Source organism: Ambystoma mexicanum, chromosome 2p, assembly GCF_040938575.1.
Source record: "Ambystoma mexicanum isolate Mex_15411 chromosome 2p, UKY_AmexF1_1, whole genome shotgun sequence".
Lineage (NCBI taxonomy): Eukaryota > Metazoa > Chordata > Amphibia > Caudata > Ambystomatidae > Ambystoma > Ambystoma mexicanum.
The window spans coordinates 507396707-507421061 of NC_090923.1; the positions used below are offsets into that span (position 1 = coordinate 507396707).

Consider the following 24355-nt stretch of genomic DNA (forward strand, 5'->3'; position numbering starts at 1 on the left):
GCCGCCGAAGGTACTATACCCACTGATAGATCATCATAATTATCCGACGCCGATTCTGCGGTTATCGAAGACCGTATTGAGAGGATTACGGCGGCAGTGGGTCTTGTCCCGGTTCTGCCTAAAAACATGGGGCAAGCCGCCGAAAAAATTTCGGATGCAGATTTAGGCCCCGATTCTCACGATACTTGAGGATACCACCCTAAGACAATCTTTTCGACGCCGTCGGGTGGAAGACGACACTTTTTCTCCCGTAGGGCCGTCTGGGTCCTCTAAATGGACTAGAGAGAAATTCAAGGGGTGCATGGACCGGCTGGAAATCCATTTCCAAAAAGGTCTTGTGGAGAGCCTATCCCTCAATTTTCTTCTCACTATCAAGAGGAGCAGCCCTCTGTCCCAGTCCAACCTGAAGACATTGTCCACTTGGACACATATAGGGACATTTACACTGAAGAAGCTTCATTTCTACAAGCTTATGAAGAACAGCAGGATACCACAGACAATTGGGAAGAAACCCAACAGGAGGGTATAGACCCATGGACACTTCCACTTCAAGTTGAGGACACGGATGTATTGTGTTTAGACTCCCCTCCGGCTCGTCAGGCTTCGCCTGTAGATGACCAAATGGCCTTCAAATCGATGTTAAAAAAGGCAGCTGAACATTTTCAGATATCTGCTCAATAGGCAGTGCCTGATCAGGATTTTGTAGAAAATAACCTTAAGGAAAAACCTCTATCTAGCCAGGCCATTCCCCTCCTTAACTCCATCAAGAGAAGGTTGGCCCCTTCCTTGATATCACCAGCTCAAACCCGAGCAGTGAACCCGAGAGTCAAAAAATAATTTCAGCCGTCTCCTTCCGACCCTCTATACATTAAAGGGCACGCCATACCTGACTGGTTGGTAGTAACTACCACCCGAAAAAGGCAGGGGTACCCCTTGCCGCAGGGGAGGCACCTCCGGACAAGGAGTCCAATAACTGTATGCCCTAGGCAAACGAGTCACCTCGGCGGCTGCATACACTACGTGGATAGCAAATAATACCATGCTATTGGCAAGCTATGCTGATGCTCAGTGGAACCTGCTCCAGGAAGGCGTCTAAGAGGTTCCAGAACCTGTCAAATCCAAGCTTCAATTCAAGGTACTCCCCTTCGGCATCCCCTAAGCACCAAGGGTCTTTTCCAAAGTCCTGGCAGTGGCTGCAGCACACCTGCGCAGACTATCCGTCCCAGTTTACCCTTACCTCGACGACTGGCTCACCACACGGGACTCTTACAACACATGTCTTTTGAACACCCAAAAAACAGTATATCTTCTTTTCAGTTTGGGTTTCTCAATCAACTAAAAGAAATCTAGTCCAGTCCCCAGACAAACAAAACAATTTCTGGGAGCTCTAATTCGGACGAAAGACTGGCTCGTCTTCCCCTCCAACGAAAGGGTTCAGAACATGCTGTTTCAGATTCCTCAATATGTAGCCTGTAGGGAGGTGATGGTGCACAAAGCCATGCGCTTGCTAGGAATGATAGCATTGTGCATATACTTGCGGCTGCCCATGCTTCCCATGCAAGAGTGGCTCAACAGCCAGTGGTGTCAGGCCAGCGGACAATGGGAAGATCTGGTAGTTGTCTCGCCAGCCCTCGTTCTCTCTCTGCAGTGGTGGTCAAGAGAAAACCTCTTGAAGGGGATGACCTTCACCACCCCTGCAGTGGAATATTCTCTCACGGGTTGAGGGGCTCACCTGCTTCATCAGACAGCACATGGAGTGTGGTCCCCTCAGGTAGCATCCAACCATATACATTTACTGGAGCTATTAGCTGTGTTCAAGGCACTGAAGGCCTTTCAGGTTCAACTACAAGGGAAAATAGTGCTGGTTCTAACGGACAGCACTACAGCAATGTATTACCTGCACAAACAGGGGGGCACTAGCTCTCTAGGGCTGTCCAAGCTGTCCCAAAACATTTGGATATGGGCTCTCAAACACAAGATGTTTTTGTTGTCCCAACATGTTCCAGTGGAACTCAATCTTCTGGCAGACGTACTCAGCAGAGATTTTCCTCTTCCCGAAGAATACGAATGGCATCTACACGAAGACATTGTAGCCAACGTCTTCGCAGAATGGGGCTTCCCAGAGATTGACTTGTTCGCGACTCAGGAGAACGCCCAATGCCAAGACTACGCCTCCAGGTACCCCCAGAACCGCTCCAAGGGGAACGGTCTCTGGATAACATGGTCAGGGAAATTTGTCTACGCTTTCCCCCCCCCCCCCCGACTCCCCTTCTCAACAAGATAGTGCACAAGATGCACCAGGAACCAGTTACCATGATACTGGTGGCCTCCATGTGGGCCCGCCAACCCTTGTTCGCTCACCTGATGGAAATGTCCCTCTCCCCACCAGTGAAACTACCCTGCCCGTACAACATGTTGTCTCAGGACAGGGGGGAGACCCTACTCCCATACCCACAAACTCTGAATTTAGCAGCTTGGCTCCTGAGGTCATAGAGTTTGGACACCTACAGCTCCCTCAGAGGTGCATGGACATACTCAGGGAAGCTAGGAAACCGAACACACGTTATTGCTATGCCAGCAAATGGAAACGTTTTGCCCTTTGGTGTAATTACAGGGGTGTCAATCCCATTGATTGCTCACCCACACACATTGTGCTGAACCTAACCCATCTGTTGGACACTGGGTTGGTATTCAATCCCCTAAAGGTTCACTTGGCTGCATTGTCGGCCTACACCACATCACAACAAAAGGTGTCATGGTGGAAAATGCCGGTAATTAAAGCCTTTATGGAAGGGGTTAAAAGGATTTATCCTCCCATTTCTCACCCAGCTCCTGGGTGGGACCTAAATGTGGTTTTGACCAGGCTCATGGGAGCTCCCTTTGAGCCTATGCATAAAGCAAGTCTAAAAGACCTGACTTACAAGACTGCCTTTCTAGTGGCTATCACTTCTATCAGAAGGGTTAGCGAACTACAGGCACTTTCTGTTCTAGACCCCTTTGTTACAGTCCACAGGGATAAAATAGTTTTACGCACGCACCCCAGATTTGCGCCTAAATTCATATCAAAGTTCCATGTGAACCAGTCGATTGAACTACCTACCTTTTTTCCAGAATCCCACTAGCATGGCCGAAAGAAGCCTACACACACTAGATGTGCACAGGGCAGTCATTTTCTACCTGGAAAGAAATAAACCACTGAGGAAAACCAAGCAATTTTTCATTTCAGTGGCAGCTGGTAGAGAAGGAGATCCTATCTCTAAATCGGCTATCTCAAGGTGGATTGTCAAATGCATCACACTATGTTACACTCTTGCTAAGAGAGAACTGCCCTTCAAGCCTACAGCACACTCTACTCGAGGCACTGGGGCATCCATAGAATTCATTGCAAATGTTCCCCTCGAGTCCATTTGCAAAGCGGCAACCTGGAGTTCTGTACACACCTTTACAAAACACTATTGCCTAGACACTCATTCTAGGTCTGAGTCTCAGGTGGGACAAGCAGTACTAAGACATCTTTTCTCTACTGTTCCTTCCCAAAACCCACCTCCAACTCCGGGTACTGCTAGCGAGTCTATGCAAAGCATGTGATTCTAAGCAGATTAACAAGCATCAGAAGACATGCATTACTTACCATAATAGCATTTCTGATGATTGTATCTGCTTAGATTCACATGCGCCCTCCCTACCTCACCGCTCGGGGTGGAAGGATCATAGACGTCTTACTATTTCTCTCTTCTTCGTGTACTCACTCACAATAGCCTTGGGCTCCCTCATGGCAGAAAAGATACAATCGGAGGGACCTCTGCGCGTGAGGGTATTTGGGTACACTACACGTCACGATAGGGATAGTGTTACAGACACACCTATGCTGGTGTCCCCTTTTGGTCCCCGAAAGATAAGATGCAATACTCCGCGTTTACCACTGGATGTCGGACTATATGCACAGCATGTGAATCTAAGCAGATACCATCATCAGTAATGCTATTACAGTACGTAATGCATGTCATTTGACAGTAGTTTTTAAATAAGCACTCTTTCAAAAGGGCACTATGTATAACAATGAAATCTACTTTAAAATACTTTTCCAGAATCAAAACAAAGCTAGTAGATACTCTTTGGAGACGCTTCTTACACGTTTCCTACACCCTGAGGTGACTTCACTAACTAGGACAGTAATGGCATTTGTACACTGTTAAACTTTGTAGATTCTGAGGTTTTTAGAAGGGAAAGGTTAAGAGAAGGAAAAAGGTTGAACATGTTCTCGGAGCATGTGAGCACCAATCTTCCAACGAAGTCTAGATAACTTGTTTTTTCCCAGCAATAATAGTTAACTTGTTTTTTTTACTATTATTTTTATCACCTATGGGGGGACAGTAAGTATCAAAATCAAATGGACGAGAAGAGTCTGCAGCGAGCCAGGACAGCCAAAGTCAATTGGAGCACAGTCTATGGATCCGAGGCACTTCTTGGATAAGTCTTGCACAAAGTTGGAGAGTTTGTTGAAGAAAAATCACTTTAGGGACACAAACTGTTACACTTGTGAAGGGTAGAGCTGAAATCCACTCTAGCAAGGTAGCTACTACAAGTCTCAACTGAGAAGCTAAAGACACTGAGGTAAGTACCCCAAGTCAGAATAGTACCTTTGGTTAGAAGAAGAGTGGACCAGCTGGCTTCTGTCTGGTCCCTGGATGCAGATCTGGGTTCCTGGGCCTCAGTCGTGGGGACAAGAGGGAAGGCGTCTGGAGGACTCCTGCGGCAGCACTTCGGAATTCGGCGGCAGCTACAGGCTCTTTTCAGATCGTCACTTTGCGGTTTAATCGCTCGGTAAACAGTGCCACTGCGGATCTTGGACACTGGTTGGGCTTCATTCACTCCTTGAGTCCTGCACTCTGGTGATGGGACTCGAGCTCTGATAGTCCTGCTTCTGGAGGGTCCTGGGGAGACTCCTGGAGGTTCCGGCCGGATTGCAGACGTTGCACTATACTATGAATTTCTCAACCCTTGGCACTCGGTTCCTGCAGCAGCAAAGAAGTACAGCCAGTCGGGGAAGACAGTGCAGTGGAGGTCGTCTCAGGGTTAGTTGGTCCCACTAACCCAAGTGAAGAAGTCGTTGCTTCCGGAGCTCCTCTGGTTGATCATAAAAAGGAGTTGCAGCATAGCAACAGGGCTTCGCTGGGCAATTCTAAGGTCCAGGAGGATGCAGCAAGCTTGGTTCATTGTCTTAGTCCGGTTGTTCTTCCCAGTGGTCAACTGTCTCCAGTCCCAAAACCCTATTTTTAAGCAGGTTTCTCCAATTCATGCACAGCCTAGCTGTCACTCAAACAGCAGGGTGGCTGTCACGAAAGGACAGCCAGCCAGCCAATCGGGACTGGGTGCATTCAGGCATTCCTAAAGACAAAGGGCAGGGGAATTTCGGGAACCTCCCTCGCTTCCTGCCCTTCCACTCACACTGGATCCAGAGGCGGGTTTGAGTACTGAAGCCCGCCAAAGGAAAAACAAACAAAGGACTCAAATTCTGGTTTGGCGCGGAGAGTAAAACCCAAGAAAGACCTCCCAAACAGAAAATGGCAAAAAAAGAAGACGGGGTCATTTTGACAAAATGGTCACCAATGGGTTGCTATACTGCAGCTGAAGATTCAGCCTGAGGTAGAAACGCACAGTGGTAGGAAAATTAAACCACTGCCACCAGCCATTTAAAGTAGTGAGGGTAACATAAAAAATGTTACACAAGGTAGTAGGATAAGGGGCTACTAAGTAACCCCCCAGCATAAAATGGTGTGCGCTCGACCTACAAAGAGAAAAGGTAAGTAACATCAATTTTACTGTACTATTCTTAGGAACAGTAGTTCACACAAGAAAAGGTATTTAAACCTTAAGAGAAGTCTAAAAGATTTCTCACTGACTCTGCAATGAAGGTGATGTGTGTCACCCTACAAAAAGTAGATGCCTTTGGAGTTTGTCAGACTCCAAAAACAAAGGAAATGTAATCCAAATCCGGTCAAAACGCATACGAGAGTGAAAAAAGGCCCACTCACTCCAGGGTTCAAATAAGTCCTCGAGTCCATGCAAAAAGTTGAGGGTCTCTAATGTTGAAGGTCATTAGCACATAAATGAGAATTCTCCCTAACATGCCTTCCATTTTGGAAAAGATGGATACCAATTACTGTTTCTATGCTACCAAGCTATGTTTGCATGTCTTCATGTTGTATTCAGCATATCCATTGCTTGTTAGTATTCTTCATGTCTTATGGCTGCTATGTTAATATTATTCATGTATAAGTGCATATGTTACCTAGTGTCTGCGTTCATGTTGAGTGCACATTTGCCTCGTGTCTAATGCATACACATGTATCGTCACAGCATTAGTTTGGTTACTAGTGCCATCTTCAGTTTAGATCGTGTCCATCTCCTGCTGTACCTGCCTGGGATAAGGGCAGTACGGTTGTCTTAGGGTGTGACGTTTCTCACCAGTGCAGTATTGAGCTGTGGGAGGGACAGAAGCTATGAATGATGTATTCATCTGCCTCTCAACAGCATCCTAAGGTGCATCATGGTTTACCTGGGACGAATGTAGTTAAGCTTTTTAGACAGGAGCAGCAGTCATGAGGGTGGGAATCCCGATTGGCCCCAGGTTATTGCCGATGGTCACAGGAATGTTTTATACATTGAGGGCGGGGGCTCCATATACTATGCAATCATGACTCCTCCCGAGATCTAAAGGCTGTTAGCACCCCTTGTCTTACTCCCTCGCATATGTGCGGTAAGGAGAACAAATTTGATCCAAAGTAAGCAATATAAAGTAGTGACCAAGCAAATGCTTGGTGGCAGTGTAATGGTATGAACCTGTTGCAAAAGCACTGCTGAACAAGTGCAACTCGGAGGAGGGAGAAGAGTCAGGAAACAGCATTGAGGCAGCAACCAGACAAATTTGCGGTGCAAGTTCAAAGGGATGGAGGATGGGGCTTACAGTGCAAAGAGTCTTATATGGAGGAATGTGGAAGCGGCTGGTTAGTCATATTATTCATTTGGGGTCTATACCAGAGAATGAGGGCAATAAAAAGCATTCTGATGGGATGGCTTGCAGTAGCAGGCTGCTACCTTATCATAACGCCATCAATAGTATACACAATAAGCCTACATTATTTAAAGAAGTGACTGAGCTGCAAGAGTTGTATCTCCAGCTAGTACACTAGCTGGCCTGTCCCATTTTTTTTCACCTAACTAAACTTGTTACTTGACCAGCAGGACACAAAGTAAAACTGCTTTCTTAAATCCCTGCTTAATCCTTGGTAAAGAGAGCGCCTCACATTTTCCATTTCAATTTGTGTAATTAATGGTATTTCTGTGAATGCATTAGGTTTGCCTTTCCCTAAACTGTTGTGGAAATGGAGTTAGTTCTTTGGAGGATTATCTTTGCAAGAGGCATAATCTGTTAAACAATAACTTCAGTGTTCCGATTTAACCATGCAATTTAATCTCTCTGCTGACGAGCATGACTGACTGCAGGATATTGATTTTCTTTTTTGTTCTCAGGTTTTTTTTTTTTTGGGCAAGTTTGTCAAGTCTGGCTTCAATTCATTTTTTTTTCTGGTCTGTCATCGTGGAGCAGGGAATGTTTTTATATCCACTCTTTTTCTTGTTGCAGAACCGTCCTTCCGTTATCACATGCGCCTCAGCAAGCAACCGCAACTGTAATCTATCTCACTGCCCTGTGGCACATAGTGGATGTGTATCAGCTATGCCAGCCAACTACAGGAGGTCATCTAACAGTAAGTTATTAGCTAGTTAATGTGGGATCATATTCTCCTTCTCTGTTCTTCCCATATACAAACCATATGTACAGTGTGTTCTTTGCTTGAGTTTTGAGGCTTCACAATGGCAGCAATTGTGGCATATTGTGTATGAAATATTCTAAGGTAGAATTTATAATTTCTTCATAATGCATTCCCTAACATTGTATATACTGTAAAATACTGTTGTAAAACATTGGTATGTTCTTAAAATCTTGCCCAGGTGTGAGTTGGACCCCTCCCTAAAAGGATAACCTGTTGATGTGATTACTGCGCTTGCATTAGAGGTATAGGGCTGGTTCATGAAAATGGCTAGTCACGTTTTGCTCTTGACATATTCTGTACAAGGGCCTTGTGTGGAATTGATATTTGTCAACGGCGTGGGAGCCTTATTTTTTTTAATTTTGATGAATTAATACAATTATGCAGGTAATTCCATCTCTGAATCTGCCGAGTCGATTCTGCTTTACATAAGCTCCATGCCAACAGCATATTGTGTATTTGTGCCTTACTGCATCGGTATCCTGATCTGCAGTGCCTGCTCTACCCGTGGCACTGAGCAGATTCAGAGGTCACAGCTGCCCATTTGACCACTGCAGTTTCAGCCAAATCTATGCAGCACAGGGGCTGCATTTAAAATATGCACTCCTGTACCAAAACTTTGATGATCATAGGTAGCCAGGCTGGTGGCAGGGTAAAATCTAAAGATAAACTGTGCCTAGGTAAAGGCATTGCGAATGGCACTACTCATGATCATTGCAGCCACATTAAATATGATATTATGTATATCCGCTCCTGTGAGCCAGCTCAGCTGTGGAAGGTGATGTGTATTGAAACTGCCAAATGACAGGATAGGAAACTGAATAGCTATGCTTCTTGTTTGAGCAAACCCATTCAAAGGGAGTAGCCGAACATCAGTGTGTTGCAGTTCGAAAGGACTTTGATACTAGTGAGAGGGAGTGGGGTTAATAGACAGATGTCTTTACTGTGGAGGAAAACAACCACGTTTCTCTCTGCTTCCTGTCCCCTCCACTACCTCTACAGCAAAGCTCTTTGGGTCTGATGTCAGATGGCCAAAATCCACCTATTTTAAGAACAGGGCTTGGACCACAAAAACAGACTAGCCTTAGTCCAATCAGAGGCATGCTTTTATCTTTACAAGAAGAGGTCTTGCACCACTTGTTTGTTTAACTCTGGAACAAAACCTAAGAAGGATTCATTGGACCTCTTTTGGGAGAGTTGCACTTGCCAAAACCCTCCACCACTAGGTGAAGGAACAGTCCAAGGCGGAGGAGAGCTCTAGCACCTACCCAATTCCAGGGTGCATTGGGGGGTGACACTTGCTGTGGACCAGGACCTGCCATTCTTCACCAGACTCTCCCAGCCCTGGGAGATCAGACCCTTAAAGGACTTACTGTGTCCTCGAGCCCCTAAATTTGGAATTGCAGCATCTCGAAGGCCAGATCTGCTAAGGCTCTTCATTCCGCCGCCTCAAACCCAGTCGAAATGCCCTTGAAGCTGAAATTGATGCAGAGGGATCCCACCGGTGCTACATTCTGACACTCCTCCGAACCATCAAGCAATTGCTTGCACATTGAGCCTGCTCTATGCTGCATTGTGCCCTTGCTGAGCCAGTCGCCTGCTAGTCTCAAATCAACTGCCTGACACTGGGACGTGACTCAACCCTCTGGAGAGCCACTCCCCAACTCGAACTATGGGGTTATACTACAACTTGATCCCCCTCACCCCTCGAAACTGCTTCTCCTCGTGTACCCAGGTGCCCAGCTTGTTGGCCTCTGAAGTATCTTTTAGAATAACTTTGCTGTAGTTGTGTTCTCCTGGAAAGCTGCAGCAGTGCAACATTTCAGCGCACCGTTTCTGCTGAATGTTGTGCTGTACGGACCTTTTTCACCTAAAGGCCATATCCTTTGTTTTTTTTTTTATAATTTGCCCATCACCCTTGTTGGTGCCCATCACTCTTCTATCTATTGCAGGCGATTGGACTAAAGCTAACCTGACTTTTTGGTCCAATCCCTGTTCTTGAAAGAAGTGGAGTTTGCCCTTCTGACATAACGTCCAAAGTGCTTTGCTTTAGAGGAAGTGGAGGCTCCGGTTACGGACAGGGTCAATATTATTCTGGAATAACAACCAGGGCCAAGTGTCACAGGGTTACCAAAGAGGCCAGTGCCGATCCCGTGGCCAGGGGAGATCCCCCACATCTAGAGGGGAGGGACACCTCCCAAGCAATGACAGCCCGCTACGGGTCCCCTCTCATGCCTCCCCAGTAGGGGGACGTATTTCAAACTTCACCCACGCATGGGAGGGAATCACCACAGACAAGTGGGTGCTATCGACAGTAGCGGGAGGTTGTTGTGTCAAACTCATACAAAAATAATCAAATCATCCCCCGCGGCAGAGAAAGTCAATAAAGGAAGAACAGCTCATCCTTCTCTAAGAGGTCAATGTGATGCTTCTCAAGGATGCCATAGAAATTGTGCCGTCCAATGAAGTAAACAAGGATATTTATTCAACCTACTTCCTTGTGCCAAAAAAAATCCATCTGTGCCCAGTGTTAGACTTGCGCCTTGCAAACACTTATGTAAAGCCACAAAAATTCTGCATGACCACGCTACAAGAGGTAATCCCCCTGCTAAAACGGGGAGACTACATGGCAACACTGGGTATGAAAGATGCCTATTTTCATATTTCATTGTTCCCAGCACACAGTAAACTCTTGCGTTTCAAGATAACAAACCAGCACTACCAATTCCAGGGGCTACCCTTCAGTATAGCGTCAGCTCCAAGCGTATTCACCAAGGTACTGGCGGTAGTGGCAGCACACCTACGCAGGGAGGCAATCCCAGTGAACCGGGACGACTGGCTGATCACAGAGGAAACACCCCATCTTTGCAAATAAAACGAACAAAGAACCATAAACCTTCTGTTACAATCGGGTTTCTCAATAAATGAGAAAGTCCAGCCTTGTGCCAAGCACAACAAAACAGTTCCTAAGAGCTATCTTGAACACAGAAGCGGGCTTGGCCTTTCCACATCCTTGGAAACATTACACAACTTTCTACGGCAAATACCCCAGTATCAGGCCGGTCGCCAGATAAACGTACGCAAAGCGATGCGTTTGCTAGGCATGATGGCGTTGTGCATATACCTGGTCGCGCACGCACGCCTGCGCATGCGACCCATGCAGGAGTGATTGCCGAAACAATGGTCTCGGGCAAGCGGTCAGTGGGACGATATAGTGGTTGTTTCGCCAACTCTAGTACAAAACCTACTCTGGTGGATACAGGAAAACCTGTTCAAGGGAAAACCCTTCCACGATTCGGAAGCGCAAGCGTTCGTTACAACAGACGCTTCACTCTCTGGGTGGAGGGCACATGAACTTCACCACACAGCACACGGTCTGTGGACTCCCATCACGGCACAGAACCACATCCACCTACTGGAGCTCATGGCAGTATTCAAAGCGCTTCAAGCATTCGAGGAACAAGGCGGTTCAGATCCTAATAGACAGTATCACTGCAATGTTCTATGTAAACAAACAAGGGGGCACACACTCCAAATCTGTCCAGGCTGGCACAGAAAATATGGAGATGGGCACTCAGAGGGGGGATGTTCCTATCCTCCCAACACGTTCCATGGGTACTCAACACTCTAGTGGACTCTCTAAGCAGAGATCCCCTACCAGAGGAACACGATTGGCAACTAGACTCAAGAGTTGTAGGCCGCATCTTCTCTCAGTGGGGTTATCCCATGCTGGACTTGTTAGTTACAGGACAAAACCAGCAATGCCCAGACTTCGCGTCCAGTTTCCTCCAACCAGGCTCCAAGGGGAACGCCCTATGGATGAACTGGTCCGGGAGATTTACTTTCGCTCCCCCCACGACTCCCCTAATAAGCAGGGTAGTGAACAAGATTCACCGAAAACAAATGATGCTCATCCTAGTCGCTCCCATGTGGGGGAGACCGCCTTGGTATCCACATCTGTGAAAACTGGCGATGTGCGATCCCAACAAACTCCTACACCCTCAACCACACTCGAACCTGGCAGGTTGGCTCCTGAGGTCTTTGATTTCGGGCACCTTAATCTGCCACACTGGTGGATGAATAGCCTCAAGGAGGCTCTTAAACCAAAAACCATCACTGTTATTTTGACAAGTGGCAGAGATTTGTAATTTGGTGCCAGTCTGACCAAATAAACCCCACAGAATGCACGCCATCCCACATTCTAAATTATATGCTCCACTTGTTCGAGTCGGGGTTCGTATTCAAGTCCATAAAGATCCACCTGGCAGCTTTATCAACGTACACCACCTCTCAGAGTAAGATATCATGGTGTAAAATTCCAGTCATTAAAGCATTCATGGAGGGGGTAAAGAGACTCCACCCTCTAATTTCTAACCCACCGCTAGGCTGGGATCTCAGTTGTACTCCATAAGCTCATCGGGCCCGCATTGTCGGTACAGGACCCTTTATTTATCATTCATAAAGACAAATTGGTTTTACGTGCACATCCAAGGTTCTCTCCTAAATTAATTTCCAAATTCCACGTGAACCAATCCATTGAGCTACCGGCTTTCTTTCAGAATCCAACTAGCTCAGCTGCAGTAAATCTCCACACACTGGATGTGAGGAGGGCAGTCCTTTACCACATAAACAAGACCAGACCGCTGCGAAAAACAGACCAACTGTTTGTCTCCATAGCACCAGGCAGAGAAGGAGACCGCATTTCCAAGAATGCCTTTCACTCAGCACTACTGCATTGACACCCATTCCAAAGCATATACACAGGTGGGAAAAGCAGTACATCTATTTGCCGCTGCTCCTTCTCACAACCCACCACCTTCTCCTAACACTACTCGCTAATCTATGCATAGCATGTGATCTAAGCAGATTCCACAACCTTCAGAAGGGATGCATTACTCACTGTAATCGTATTTCTGATGCTTGTTTCTGCTTAGATTCACATGCGCCCACCCTTGATCCCCTTGGAGAAGGTGCATGGATGTTATATGAACTTCGTATACTTATCTGCTTGGATACACCTGTACTTACGATACACTTCATGCTACCTCATTTCAGAAACAAAACAATCTGAGGGACCTGGACACGTGAAGGACCACGGGTACAATGGACATTGCACTAGGGATAGCATTACTGGCACGCCCTGTCAACGTCCCTTTTTGAGTTTCGAAAACAACTGTAATACTCTGCAGATTCCACTAGATGTCGGCCTATGCATAGCATGTGAATCTAAGCAGATACAAGCATCAGAAATACGATTATGGTGCGTTATGTATTATATATTTAAAATATGAGCCAAGGATGACTCTATTGAAGTACGCTAAGTCCCCATGTGCACAGCAAAACTTCATTCTGTGGACTGTGCAGTAGCACAGCAAACATGCACAGAAGCTCGCGCAAATTGAAGAGTCGCTAGGGGCCGGAGCATAGGCCAGCTCAGACCAGCAACTAGGGGAGAGGCAGAGGAGAGAATAAGATCTGACGGCTTAGTTGGAATGGTGTATGATAAGCAAGTGCAACTGATGTATAATAATTACTTCAGAGAAGTCTCCCTTTCTAGTTGAATAGAAACCAATAAAAGGGTTTCTGATGCTTGTGAAATCTGCTTAGATCACATGCTATGCATAGGCCGACATCTACTGGAAGCTGTGGAGTATTCGTTTTTCGAAACTCTAAAATGGATGTCTAAAAGGAGCGTGCCAGTAATACTATCCCTATTGTGACGTCCCCTGTACCCATGATCCCTCACGCGTGTAGATCCCTCAGATTGTTTTTTTCCGCCATTGTGAGCGGTCGCATATTTGCAGAGTGCATTTTTGCTTACGCCATTGACCTTTATAAATTAAGATAGTATTGCTTTCTGTCCTTTACCCACGATGTGTGTCGACGCAGTGAAGACTCCAGGAAGACTACAAAGCTGACCGTCGGACGAAGATTTCAATGGCGCCACCCAGACTTGCAAGGCCCTTTCGGCCTCGGCCTTACAGTAGGGAGAGTGGGGGGTGGTCATAAACATGTATATTCCCACCATTTCCCATTGTCGCCCAGCTGTCTGGCAACAAAATGGAGCGTGCTCCCTTTAAATTCTGCCCATACTGCAATAAAAAATATACGTGGATGGACAAACATCCTTTGTGTAACCTTTGTTTGCACAGAGACCACAACAAAGCTCATTGTCGAGGCCTGTTAACTGCTCTGACCCAAGACCCTTAAGGACAGGTGGGCAACGCATTGGGCCCATCACACCAAGCAGGCAGAGGCCGCCATGGACGTTGAAAGGGCGTCCAGCGAAGACTGCAACGCCCTCCCTTCGGACGGAGAGGGTGACGGGGAACCTCGACGTTCCCCAGTGTCAGCCCTCTACCCCAACAGACAGGCCGGCGGTCCTGTTACGAGGAAGACACCCGGCGGCAAAGGCACAATCCCCCACACTAAGCACACTCCCCACGGCGGTGCGAGCGAAGTCGCACGGCAAGAGTCGACGACGAAGGGCAGATCCTCTGATCAGAAGTCCTCTGAGCGCCCTGTGCGGCCGTCTCACGACAAGCCCGCTAAAACAAAGGGCGTCAAACTCAAAACACCTCCGCCCGGCCTCGCAGGATCAAATCTTTGTGCAAGCCATTTCCGCAGTCGAGACTCGATTTACACCTGGGGACAAAGCCAGGGAGTCGGGATAGGCCGTTCTGCTGATGAACAGACCCCCAAGGCCCCTACCTCGACCCCTATCTCCAAAAAAAAGTTTCCTCTAAGAGCAGGGATCATAAGGAAAAAGTCCAGCTCCTCTAAGGATAAGGACTCACGGGATAGGAGAGACAGACCTAGAGAGCAGTCATCCACCCCAGTACCTGTAGTTCTTCCTGCCCAAGACACCTATGAGGCACCTGATCAAGTACAGCAGCCTGATCCTTTCTGTGTAGGTGAGCAAGTGCTATTTGAGGAAGAGCTATACCCCACCTCTACCCCTACTTCTACCCCTGCCTACCCAGGGGCTATCCCCAGTTCTGCCTCATGGTCCACAAAGAATGTTGATAGTCATGAGTCGTATGACTTCTTTGGCTAATTTTTTCGATGAACATCCACATGTTCTCACAAATCTCGCCAACACGCCTCCCACTACCCAGGCGTCTGGCTCAAACACAAGAGAGACAACCTTTCAGTCCCAAATACCGGCGCAACCGGCTAAGAAAAAAGATCTTTCCCCCAGTGGAACTCTCCGTGGAACCAGTCCCCAAAACTCCTTGCCTCTCCTCGGCCCTGTACGACCTGGATGCAGGGAATGATGTATACATGGATGAGGAAGACCCTTATTATAACGTTGATGAGTACTACACAGGGGGGCGGGGGTTGATCCGGATTAAGATTGAGTCGGTAGTTTTTGCAATGGACTCTCCGGTCCCGCAAGGCCCTCCTTTACCCACTCCCCTGTGGAAGACCAGACCCTGTTCAATGATCTACTCCTAAGGGCTGCAGAGCATTTCGGCATTGAAACGCAAGAGATCAACAGGGAAAAGACTTTGCAGAAAATATCTTGGGCGACAAGAAACCTGCAGCCCAATTTATTCCCCTGCTTAAATCAGTCCAAAGAAGGATTCAGCCTTACTTAGAAAGGCCTAATTAGACCAGGGCGGTAAACCCCAGAATCGAGAAGCTCTTTCGTCCAGCACCTTCCGACCCTTATATATATATATATAATCTCTTCGGCCAGACTCTTTGGTAGTCACCACTACCTGGAAGAGAGCTGGAACCCCCTTTGGCATCCTCCAAAGCTCCTCCGGACAAGGAGAGCAAAAAACTATATGCCATGGGTAGAAAGATAGCATCATCAGCGGTATACCGAGTGCGGATAACAAATATTTTCACCTTACTATCCAGCTACGACTGCACCAAATGGGATGAGGTAACAGCCCTGGCAGAGTCAGCACCAGAGCCACTTAAATCCAAACTCTCCCTTCTGGCTGCCGAAGGCAGAGCTACAGCTGGCGTTCTTCTGAGAAATAACTTTCGCAGCGGATAACACTGGCCGCGTGGTCGCGGAAGCCACAATTTTAAAACGCCATGCCTGTCTTGGACAGTCGGGATTTAAATTGGAAACTCAAGCTACCTTACTCAACATGCCTGTTGAGCAGAATGTGGTGTTTGGTTAAGCAGTTGAGGACGCTCTAAAGTCTGCAAAGGAAGAGTATGAGACACTAAAAAGCCTTGGCCAACTGACAAACAACCAGGCCAAAGAGGTGGCAATAATTTTCGTCACTTTCGGGGTCAAAATACAGAGGCACGGGATATAATCCGAGCCAAGGTTCCTCATGAAACACCAACCAACAGGCTACCCAGGGATACCCCAGAGGTAAGCACAGGGCTCGCAGAGGAGGGGGAGGTTCCCCCACCAGAGATGGGGGGACACCCTCCGAGCAATGACACCCTGCTACAGGTCCCCTCCCGTGCCTCCCCAGTCGGGGTGGGTATAACATCAGATAAGTGGGTTCTGTCGACGGTGACAAGAGGTTACAGTATAGAACTCAAGGGAAGACCATCAAACCTCCCACCGTGCAGAAAAAACCATCACAGGAAGAACTCGTCCTGCTGGAGGAAGTCCAGGCTCTGCTCCTCAAGAGCGCCATCAGTCATGCCGTACAATGAGGTAAACAAGGGATATTTATTCAACTTAGTTCCTTGTTCCAAAGAAAGATCTGACCATGCACACGGTACTAGACCTGCACCCTGCAAACAAATTTGTCAAGCCACAAAAATTGCATGACAATGCTACAAGAAGTAATCCCTCTGTTAAAACGGGGGGATTACATAGCAACATTGGACATGAAAGATGCTAACGTTCATATTTCAAAGTTCCCAGCGCACAGAAGATTCTTGCGGTTCAAAGTAGCAGACCAACACTACCAGTTCAAGGTGCTGCCCTTTGGGATAGCCTCAGCTCCAAGGGTGTTGACTAAGGTACTGGAGGTGGTGGCAGCGGACCTCCGCAGAGAGTCAATCCCAGTGTACGCTTGCCTGGACGACTGGCTGATCATGGGAGAAACTTACAATCTTTGCCAGCTAAACACGCAAAGAACTATAGACCTTCTCTCTCTGAGCTTTATTAGATACAAAAACAGGCTTAGCCTTCCCATCCATGGAAAGAGTACAAAACATGCTTTGGCAAATACTCCACTATCAAGCCGGTCTCCGGATAAGCGTATGCAAAGCTATGGGGACCAGCATTGTGCATTTACCTGGTCCCCCACGTGCTCCTGCACATGCGACCAATGCAGGAGTAGTTGGCAAAACAATGGTCTCGGGCAAGTTGTCAGTGGGACGATCTAGTGGTTATTCCGCCAACACTGGTTCAGAATTTACGCTGGTGGTCAAGGGAGAATCTGCTCAACGGGGAAACCTTTCCACGAACCGGAAGCGCAGGCGATCGTCACAACAGATGTGTCACTTTCCAGGTGGGGGGAGCCCACTACCTTCACCACACACCACACGGCCTGTTGTCACAAAAGACTGCACAAAGGCACATAAACATACTAAAATTATTGGCAATTCTCAAGGCACTACAAGCCTTCGAAGAACATCTAACAAACCAATCGGTACAAGTCCTAACAGCACTGCCACTATGTTCTATGTCAAGAAACAGGGAGGTACACACTCTCCAAATCTGTCCAAGCTGGCGCAGAAAATATGGAAGTGGGCACTCAGACGAAGGATGTCCCTATCCTCCCAACATGTTCCAGGTGTACTCAGCACTCTAGCGCACTCTCTCAGCAGAGATCCTCTGCCAAGAGCACTAGTGGCAACTGCACGCAGACGTAGTAGACCACATCTTCTCTCTTTGGGGCTACCCCTCTCTAGACTTGTTTGCTACAAAAGAGAACAAGCAATGCCCAGACTTCGCATCCAGATTCCCCCTACCAGACACCAAGGTGAACGCCCTATGGATGAATTGGTCAGGGAGATTTGCTTATGCTTCCCCCTCCATCCCCCCGACTTCATTAATCAGCAGGGTAGTGAACAAGATACACAAGTAACGGATGACACTCATCCTAGTTGCTCCTATGTGGGCGAGATCAACATTTGCGCAAACTGGCGTTGTGCGAACCCCATCAAACTCCCGTACCAAGTCAACCTGTTGACCCAACAAGGGGGGGGGGTCAATAATACATCCACAACCTCACTCTTTGAACCTGGCAGCATGGCTCCTGAAGTCATAGAGTTTGGACTCCTTAATCTCCCACAGCGGTGTATGGACATCCTGAAAGAAGCATGGAAGCCAAACACCAGGCACTGCTATTTCATTTGGTGTCAATATAGGCAGATAAACCCCTTAGCGTGTACTCCATCACACATTCTTACTTACATGCTCCACCTGTTGGATTCAGGGTTGGTCTTTAATTCTCTTAAAGTCCACCTAGCAGCTTTATCAGCATACACCACCTCTCAAAGTAAGATCTCATGGTGAAAAGTGCCAGTCATTAAGGCTTTCACGGAAGGAGTAAAGAGACTACACCCTCCGGTCTCTAATCCTCCACCTGGTTGGGATCTAAATGTAGTACTAGCAAAACTCATGGGATCCCCCTTCGAGCCTTTGCATAAGGCTACTCTTAGACACATAACCTATACAACTGCCTTCTTAGTGGCGATTACCTCCAAAAGAAGAGTCAGCAAACGCCAAGCCTTGTCAGTGCACGACCCTTTCTTTATCATTCATAAAGACAAATTGGTTTTACGGACGCACCCTAGATTCTCACCTAAATTCATTTCCAAGTTTAACGTAAACCAGTCCATCGAGGTCCCGGCCTTCTTCCAGAAGCCAACAAACTCAGCTGAGGTCAAACTCCATACACTAGATGCGAGGAGGATGGTTCTCTACTACGTAGATCAGACCAAACCACAGAGGAAGACAGATCAACTGTTCGTCTCCATGGCTACAGGCAGACGGGGAGAACAGGTTTTCAAAAGATCCAGCTCCAAATGGATAGTCAAATGTACACGAGGTACCGGGGGCACTCTAGCCTTCATTGCAAATGTCCCCCTAGACAGCATTTGCAAGGCAGCTACATGGAGCTCAGTTCATACCTTCGCTCAACACTACTGCACCCATTCCAAGACAGATACACAGGTGGGACTTGCTGTTCTAAAACATCTAAACGAATGGATTGTGTCCTCCCACGTATTCCTCATTTTATAATTTGTTAACTCCAGCTTCGCTGCTTCGGGAAAAAAAATCTCAGCAGAGGGCGCTGTGCTCGAGGTTGCAGCGTCGACTGTCCCTCGACGGACTCCGTACTCTGTCGACGTCACTGATGGTATAAATAGCTCGAGCCGCGCCCGTTGCTTCAGTTCCATTTTTTCCGATCGCTTCGCTATCGAACGGCGCGCTTCGAGATTTTCTGTTAGAAAATGTCATCTTCTTCTACACCTTCGACACCCAAGACTGGGTTTAAGAAGTGCATCGACTGTGGATTGAAAATTTCGATTGGGTCCTCACCGAGTTTGTCTCTGGTGCCTCGGTTCAAGTCATCGAACCAACGACTGTGGCTCTTCTCAGTCTATGACAGAGAAGGCCTTTCGTGAGAGGAGAGCTAAACAATCGGTGGGGAGGGACGCTTCTAAAGCTAAGGCTGTGTCCAGAAAACATAAAAAAATCGACTGATTCGAAGGAATCGGATCGCCATAGGCATTCCAAGAGAGCTCGATCTCGTAGCAGATCGAGACGCTCTTCGTCTTCCTCATCTAAAAAAGTGAAGAGGAGACAGACATAGATCTCCATCTTCCGAGTCATCGACTGAAGAAATTCGATGTCCGACAAAATCGGATTCCCCAAGAAAATGGGAGGAATTTTGAAAAAAGATGATGGAGGTATTGGAGAATGCGGCCCGACCCCCTCTAATAAAACTCAGAAGAGCCATACCCCTAAAGTCGCTCCATTGGACGACAAAGGGAAGTTGAAAACTACTATGGTTAAAGCCAGTAGTGTCGAGGATACTCGAAAAACTCGAGTCGAGGCCAAGTCGTCAAGGGCTCTTCGAGAGTAGAGTACCTCTCCGGTGCCACATAAAAAACATAAGTCTTCGAAGACTTCCACGACTTCGTCGACGCCATCGACGTCAATCGCTTCAACATTGAAGCCAAAAGCGTCTTCGACGCCTGTGTCGAAGTCCTCATCGAAGTCATTGAAGATTCCTTCGACAACTTCGAAGGATTTTTCCATTCCTTCGACAAATATTGTGGAGGAAGAAAGGAGATTTACTCCATTACCCAGATCAGACTTTAAGTCTATGTCCTCAATTTATGAGGAATCTGGCTCGGAGGAGGAAATCTCTCCTTTTAGAGTACAATATGGCACAAAACAAGTTCCCGAGGACCTTGAGAGTCCTGAGTGACACACTACATTCTGCTAGTGGCATTGACACATCACCAGAATTAGAGTTTGCCAGACATGATCCTGCAGAACATGCAGACTCAGGGTACAGGAGTCTTATGACCCGAGTAATTGAATATATGGGTTGGGGTAACACTTCACCCATTTTCGAACAGGATGATATGACGGACATAATTGTCAGAGGTCCTCAAAAAGATCCAGTTCTCCCTTTCCATAGGGCTCTTCAGAGGACAGTGGAGAACTGGGAGAATCCTGAAAGTTTTGCTGCTGCAAACAGTAACTTTCCAAAGAAATACAGACCAGCTGGTTCTGATCCTGAATACTTGAAGAGGCATCCGACTCCAGAAAGTCTAGTTATTCAGGTAGCATCTACATCTAAACAAACAGCATATCCCACTATCCCTCCGGATAGTGAGCATAAAAAAGTGGATGCTTGGGCCCGTAAAGTTTTCACTTCAGGTAGCATGGCCCTTAAATCAACAAATGTCACCTGTACCCTGGCCAGATTCACCCATACCCTTTGGGACTGTATTTGGCGGCGGCTGATCATATTCCGGAAGGCGAGGAAAGGGAAGGCTTCCTGAATATAGTCAAAGACGGAAAGTAGGCAATGGGGGAATCTGTGATGCAGCCACCTAGGCTTCGGTACATATTTAGTACGTCACTACTCCCTCGATTCCATCTGTGGGCAGGATCTGGCCTTTGGAAAGGCGGTCCTTTACTCCACAATTTGATTGGGCATTCTAAATTTTTGTTTTCTAAATTCTTTTCCCACCTCCTTGCATTAGTACTGCTTTGGGAGTCAGTCATAGATATAGAATACATCAGAGGACCCAATCCCCTCGAAGAACAAGTTCCTCTCTTACCTGTTAATGTTCTTTCGATGGGATGGTCCGATGACGTATTCCATATCGCTCCCTCCCTGCCTTCCCCGCTACCGAATTTCTTATGTGATTGCAGCTTACGTTTCCGCAAGGCTTTGTGTGTCAGACTGGAAGAAGACTGGTGCCACACGTTCTGGGGAAAAACTACAACTGCCATCGGAGGAGGTCCTCAAGGGCGGCGTATCGACGCAGGACGCAGATGCTGAAGATTTTCCAAAGCAGCACAGCTGTTTCACCAACCCTGCGGGCTGATAAGGCTACAAGAAGAACAGTCTTTAATGTTAGAAGCCTTAATGGACAGGAGTGCATAGGCTCAAAAGGTATACACGTCAGAAATACGTTGTCGGACCATCCCATCGAAAGAACGTTACCAGGTAAGAGTAACTTGTTCTTATTTTCTATTACATCTAGCCAATCTGGGGCTCCAGATAGGAACAATTAAGGGATATCTTGCTGCGCTATCTATTTTTGAGCGCACCTCTGAAGAGGTTTCATACTTCAAAATACCATTACTCATTCAATTCCTAAAAGGGCTTACTAACCTATACCCTCCAGTACCTTTTCATGTCCCAACTTGGGATTTAAATCTAGTACTTACATTTCTGACGTGTATACCTTTTGAGCCTATGCACTCCTGTCCATTAAGGCTTCTAACATTAAAGACTGTTCTTCTTGTAGCCTTATCAGCCCGCAGGGTTGGTGAACTACAGGCTCTCATGCAAACCTCCACATACTACTTTTTATAAGGACAAGGTAGTTCTTAAAGTTAAACCTTCTTTTTTACCAAAAGTAGTTTCCGACTTCCATTGTCACAAAAATAGTTTTACCAATATTCTATCCTCCTCCTCATTTGGGCAAAGAAGAGGAGAGACTACATAGACTAGACCCCAAGAGGGCTCTTAGGTTCTACATTTCAAGGATGTCAAGATTACGCCAAGATGACCAACTTTTTGTGGGTTATACCAGTGATAAACTGGGTTTATCAGTGACAAAACAGACCATATCCCGCTGGATCATTCTGGCCATAATTGAATGCTACAAATTGGCAGCTTCAAGCCCATTCTACAAGGGGAATGGCTACTTCTGCGTCTCTAAAGAGTGTTGTTCCTGCAGCAGACATTTGTTCAGCTGCAACTTGGAAATCAATGCATACTTTCATCAAGCATTACTGTTTAGATACTGCTTCCTTCAATGAGGGGTTATTTGCCAAGGCGGTATTTCACTCCGTCCATGAAAACAGTATTTAGTACTCCAATTGCACTGATATGGGAGTCTATCATAAGATAAGGAATACATGGGAGGACACTATGCTTTCAAAGAACAAGTTACTTACCAACTGTAACGCTCTTTCGACTGGATGTTCCTCCCACGTATTCCTCATCGACCCTCCCATCCTACCCCGCCGTACAGTTTACGTTTTCTTACACTTTCCTCTCACGAAGAGTGCATCAGTCATGAGGCACGACTGGGTGTTCCTCCTATAGTTCATCGAAAAAACAGAACTGAAGCAACGGGCGCGGCTCGAGCTATTTATACCATCAGTGACGTCGACAGTGTACAGAGTCCGTCGAGGGACAGTCGACACTGCAACCTCAGGCACAGCGCCCTCTGCTGAGAAATCTTTTTTCCGAAGCAGCGAAGCTGGAGATAACGAATTATCATAAGATGAGGAATACGTGGGAGGAACATCCAGTCGGAAGAACGTTACAGTTGGTAAGTAACTTGGTCTTTGCCGCTACTCCTTCTCCTGACCCACCACCTTCTCATAACACTGCTCGCTAATCTATGCATAGCATATGATCTAAGCAGATTTCACAAGCATCAGAAGGAATACATTACTCACTGTAATCCTATTTCTTGTGCTTGTATCTGCTTAGATTCACATGCGCCCACCCTTCCTCCCCTGAGAGAAGGTGCATAGATGTTACATGAGCTTTTCATATATTTGCTTGGATACTCTGTACTCGCGCTACTCCTCATGCTACCTCATGTCAGAAAGAAATACAATCTGATGGACCTACACGCGTGAGGGATCATGGGTACAGGGGACATCACCATAGGGATAGTATTACTGGCACGCTCCTTTTCGACTTCCATTTTCGAGTTTCGAAAAACAACTGTAATACTGTGCAGCTTCCACTAGTGAGTAATGTATTTCATTGTGTAGCGAAAGAGTAAGAACATGCCTGTGGCTAATTCCCCAATTTTAAAACCTTTGACAAATTCAAGTGGCAGTTTCTAATAACTATTTTGTGATGGCATGTAAACCTTTGAAAGAGCCATTCTGATTCTAGTCATATGACAATGTTTCATGAACAAAATATAACAATATCTTTGCTCCATAGAATGCACAGTCTTCAAATTCCCCAGATTTCCCATTATTGGTGAATATCTGCACCATGAAAAAAAGTAGACAAATGATACTGGTATGATTGGACATGGTTGCAATCCAATCCTAGGTTAATAGATCATTTGTTCCAGGGCATTGGAGTACCACATTAAAACGTATTGGGTAATTTCCCAACAAATATCCGCATTGAAGATGCCTTAAATTTAGATTTAATATTCTAAAGACATTGGAAGTAATAGGACCAAGAACTTGGATTTTCAGTTCACAACAGATTTACAGATTATGTATAAGTCCTAGTATGGTGGAAACGATAAAACATATTTTTTTTCTATTTGCACTATATTACAGGGGGATAGATTTGTGTTTTGTAAAAGATTTGTACACGCCCCCAGGACGGATCAATGTGGAATCGTTTTGGCTCAGAGCTCGGCAGGGACAACACCTAGGATTAACCCTGGCTATTGGTCGCTTTTGACTACTCATATTATCTAATTAAATGTAGTAGCTACAAGGGGGTAAGATTTGTGAATTAAAGGTAAATATGTATATCTTGTCTTGAAAGTTTTATTTTGGTGTAGATTTTCTAAATCAAGAGACGAGATTGTTTTTCTATGTGGGTCTGTGTGCGTTCCTATATACATTAGTATAATTGAATTCTGCAATAATTTGCTACTGCACCCTGTTTAGTGAGTAAGAAATAAAATGGTTTAATTCAATTGCTTACAGTGTTTTCAGATAGGTACATTTTTTATTGAATTTGTGCCAACATAACTCCGCTAGGAGGCACGTGCGTGTGTTTAGCCCTTTCTTGGGCTTTGTCAAGGCAATAATGCATTGGTTTAGCGCATTAAGTGGGATTCATAGATACATTCCATTAGTTTGCATAATACAAAGAGATTTTTCATCAACAATTCAT

General features: G+C 46.4%; 1 protein-coding gene across 3 annotated transcripts in view; it reads left to right on the forward strand.

The window, feature by feature from the left end:
- Positions 1-24355, forward strand: part of VGLL4 (vestigial like family member 4) — an 819879-nt gene that overhangs the window by 732454 nt on the left and 63070 nt on the right. For all 3 annotated transcript variants that reach the window (XM_069643919.1, XM_069643918.1, XM_069643917.1), the window contains one exon: positions 7646-7769. In XM_069643919.1, coding sequence (XP_069500020.1) covers positions 7646-7769 — 124 coding nt within the window. The remainder of the gene's footprint in view (positions 1-7645; positions 7770-24355) is intronic.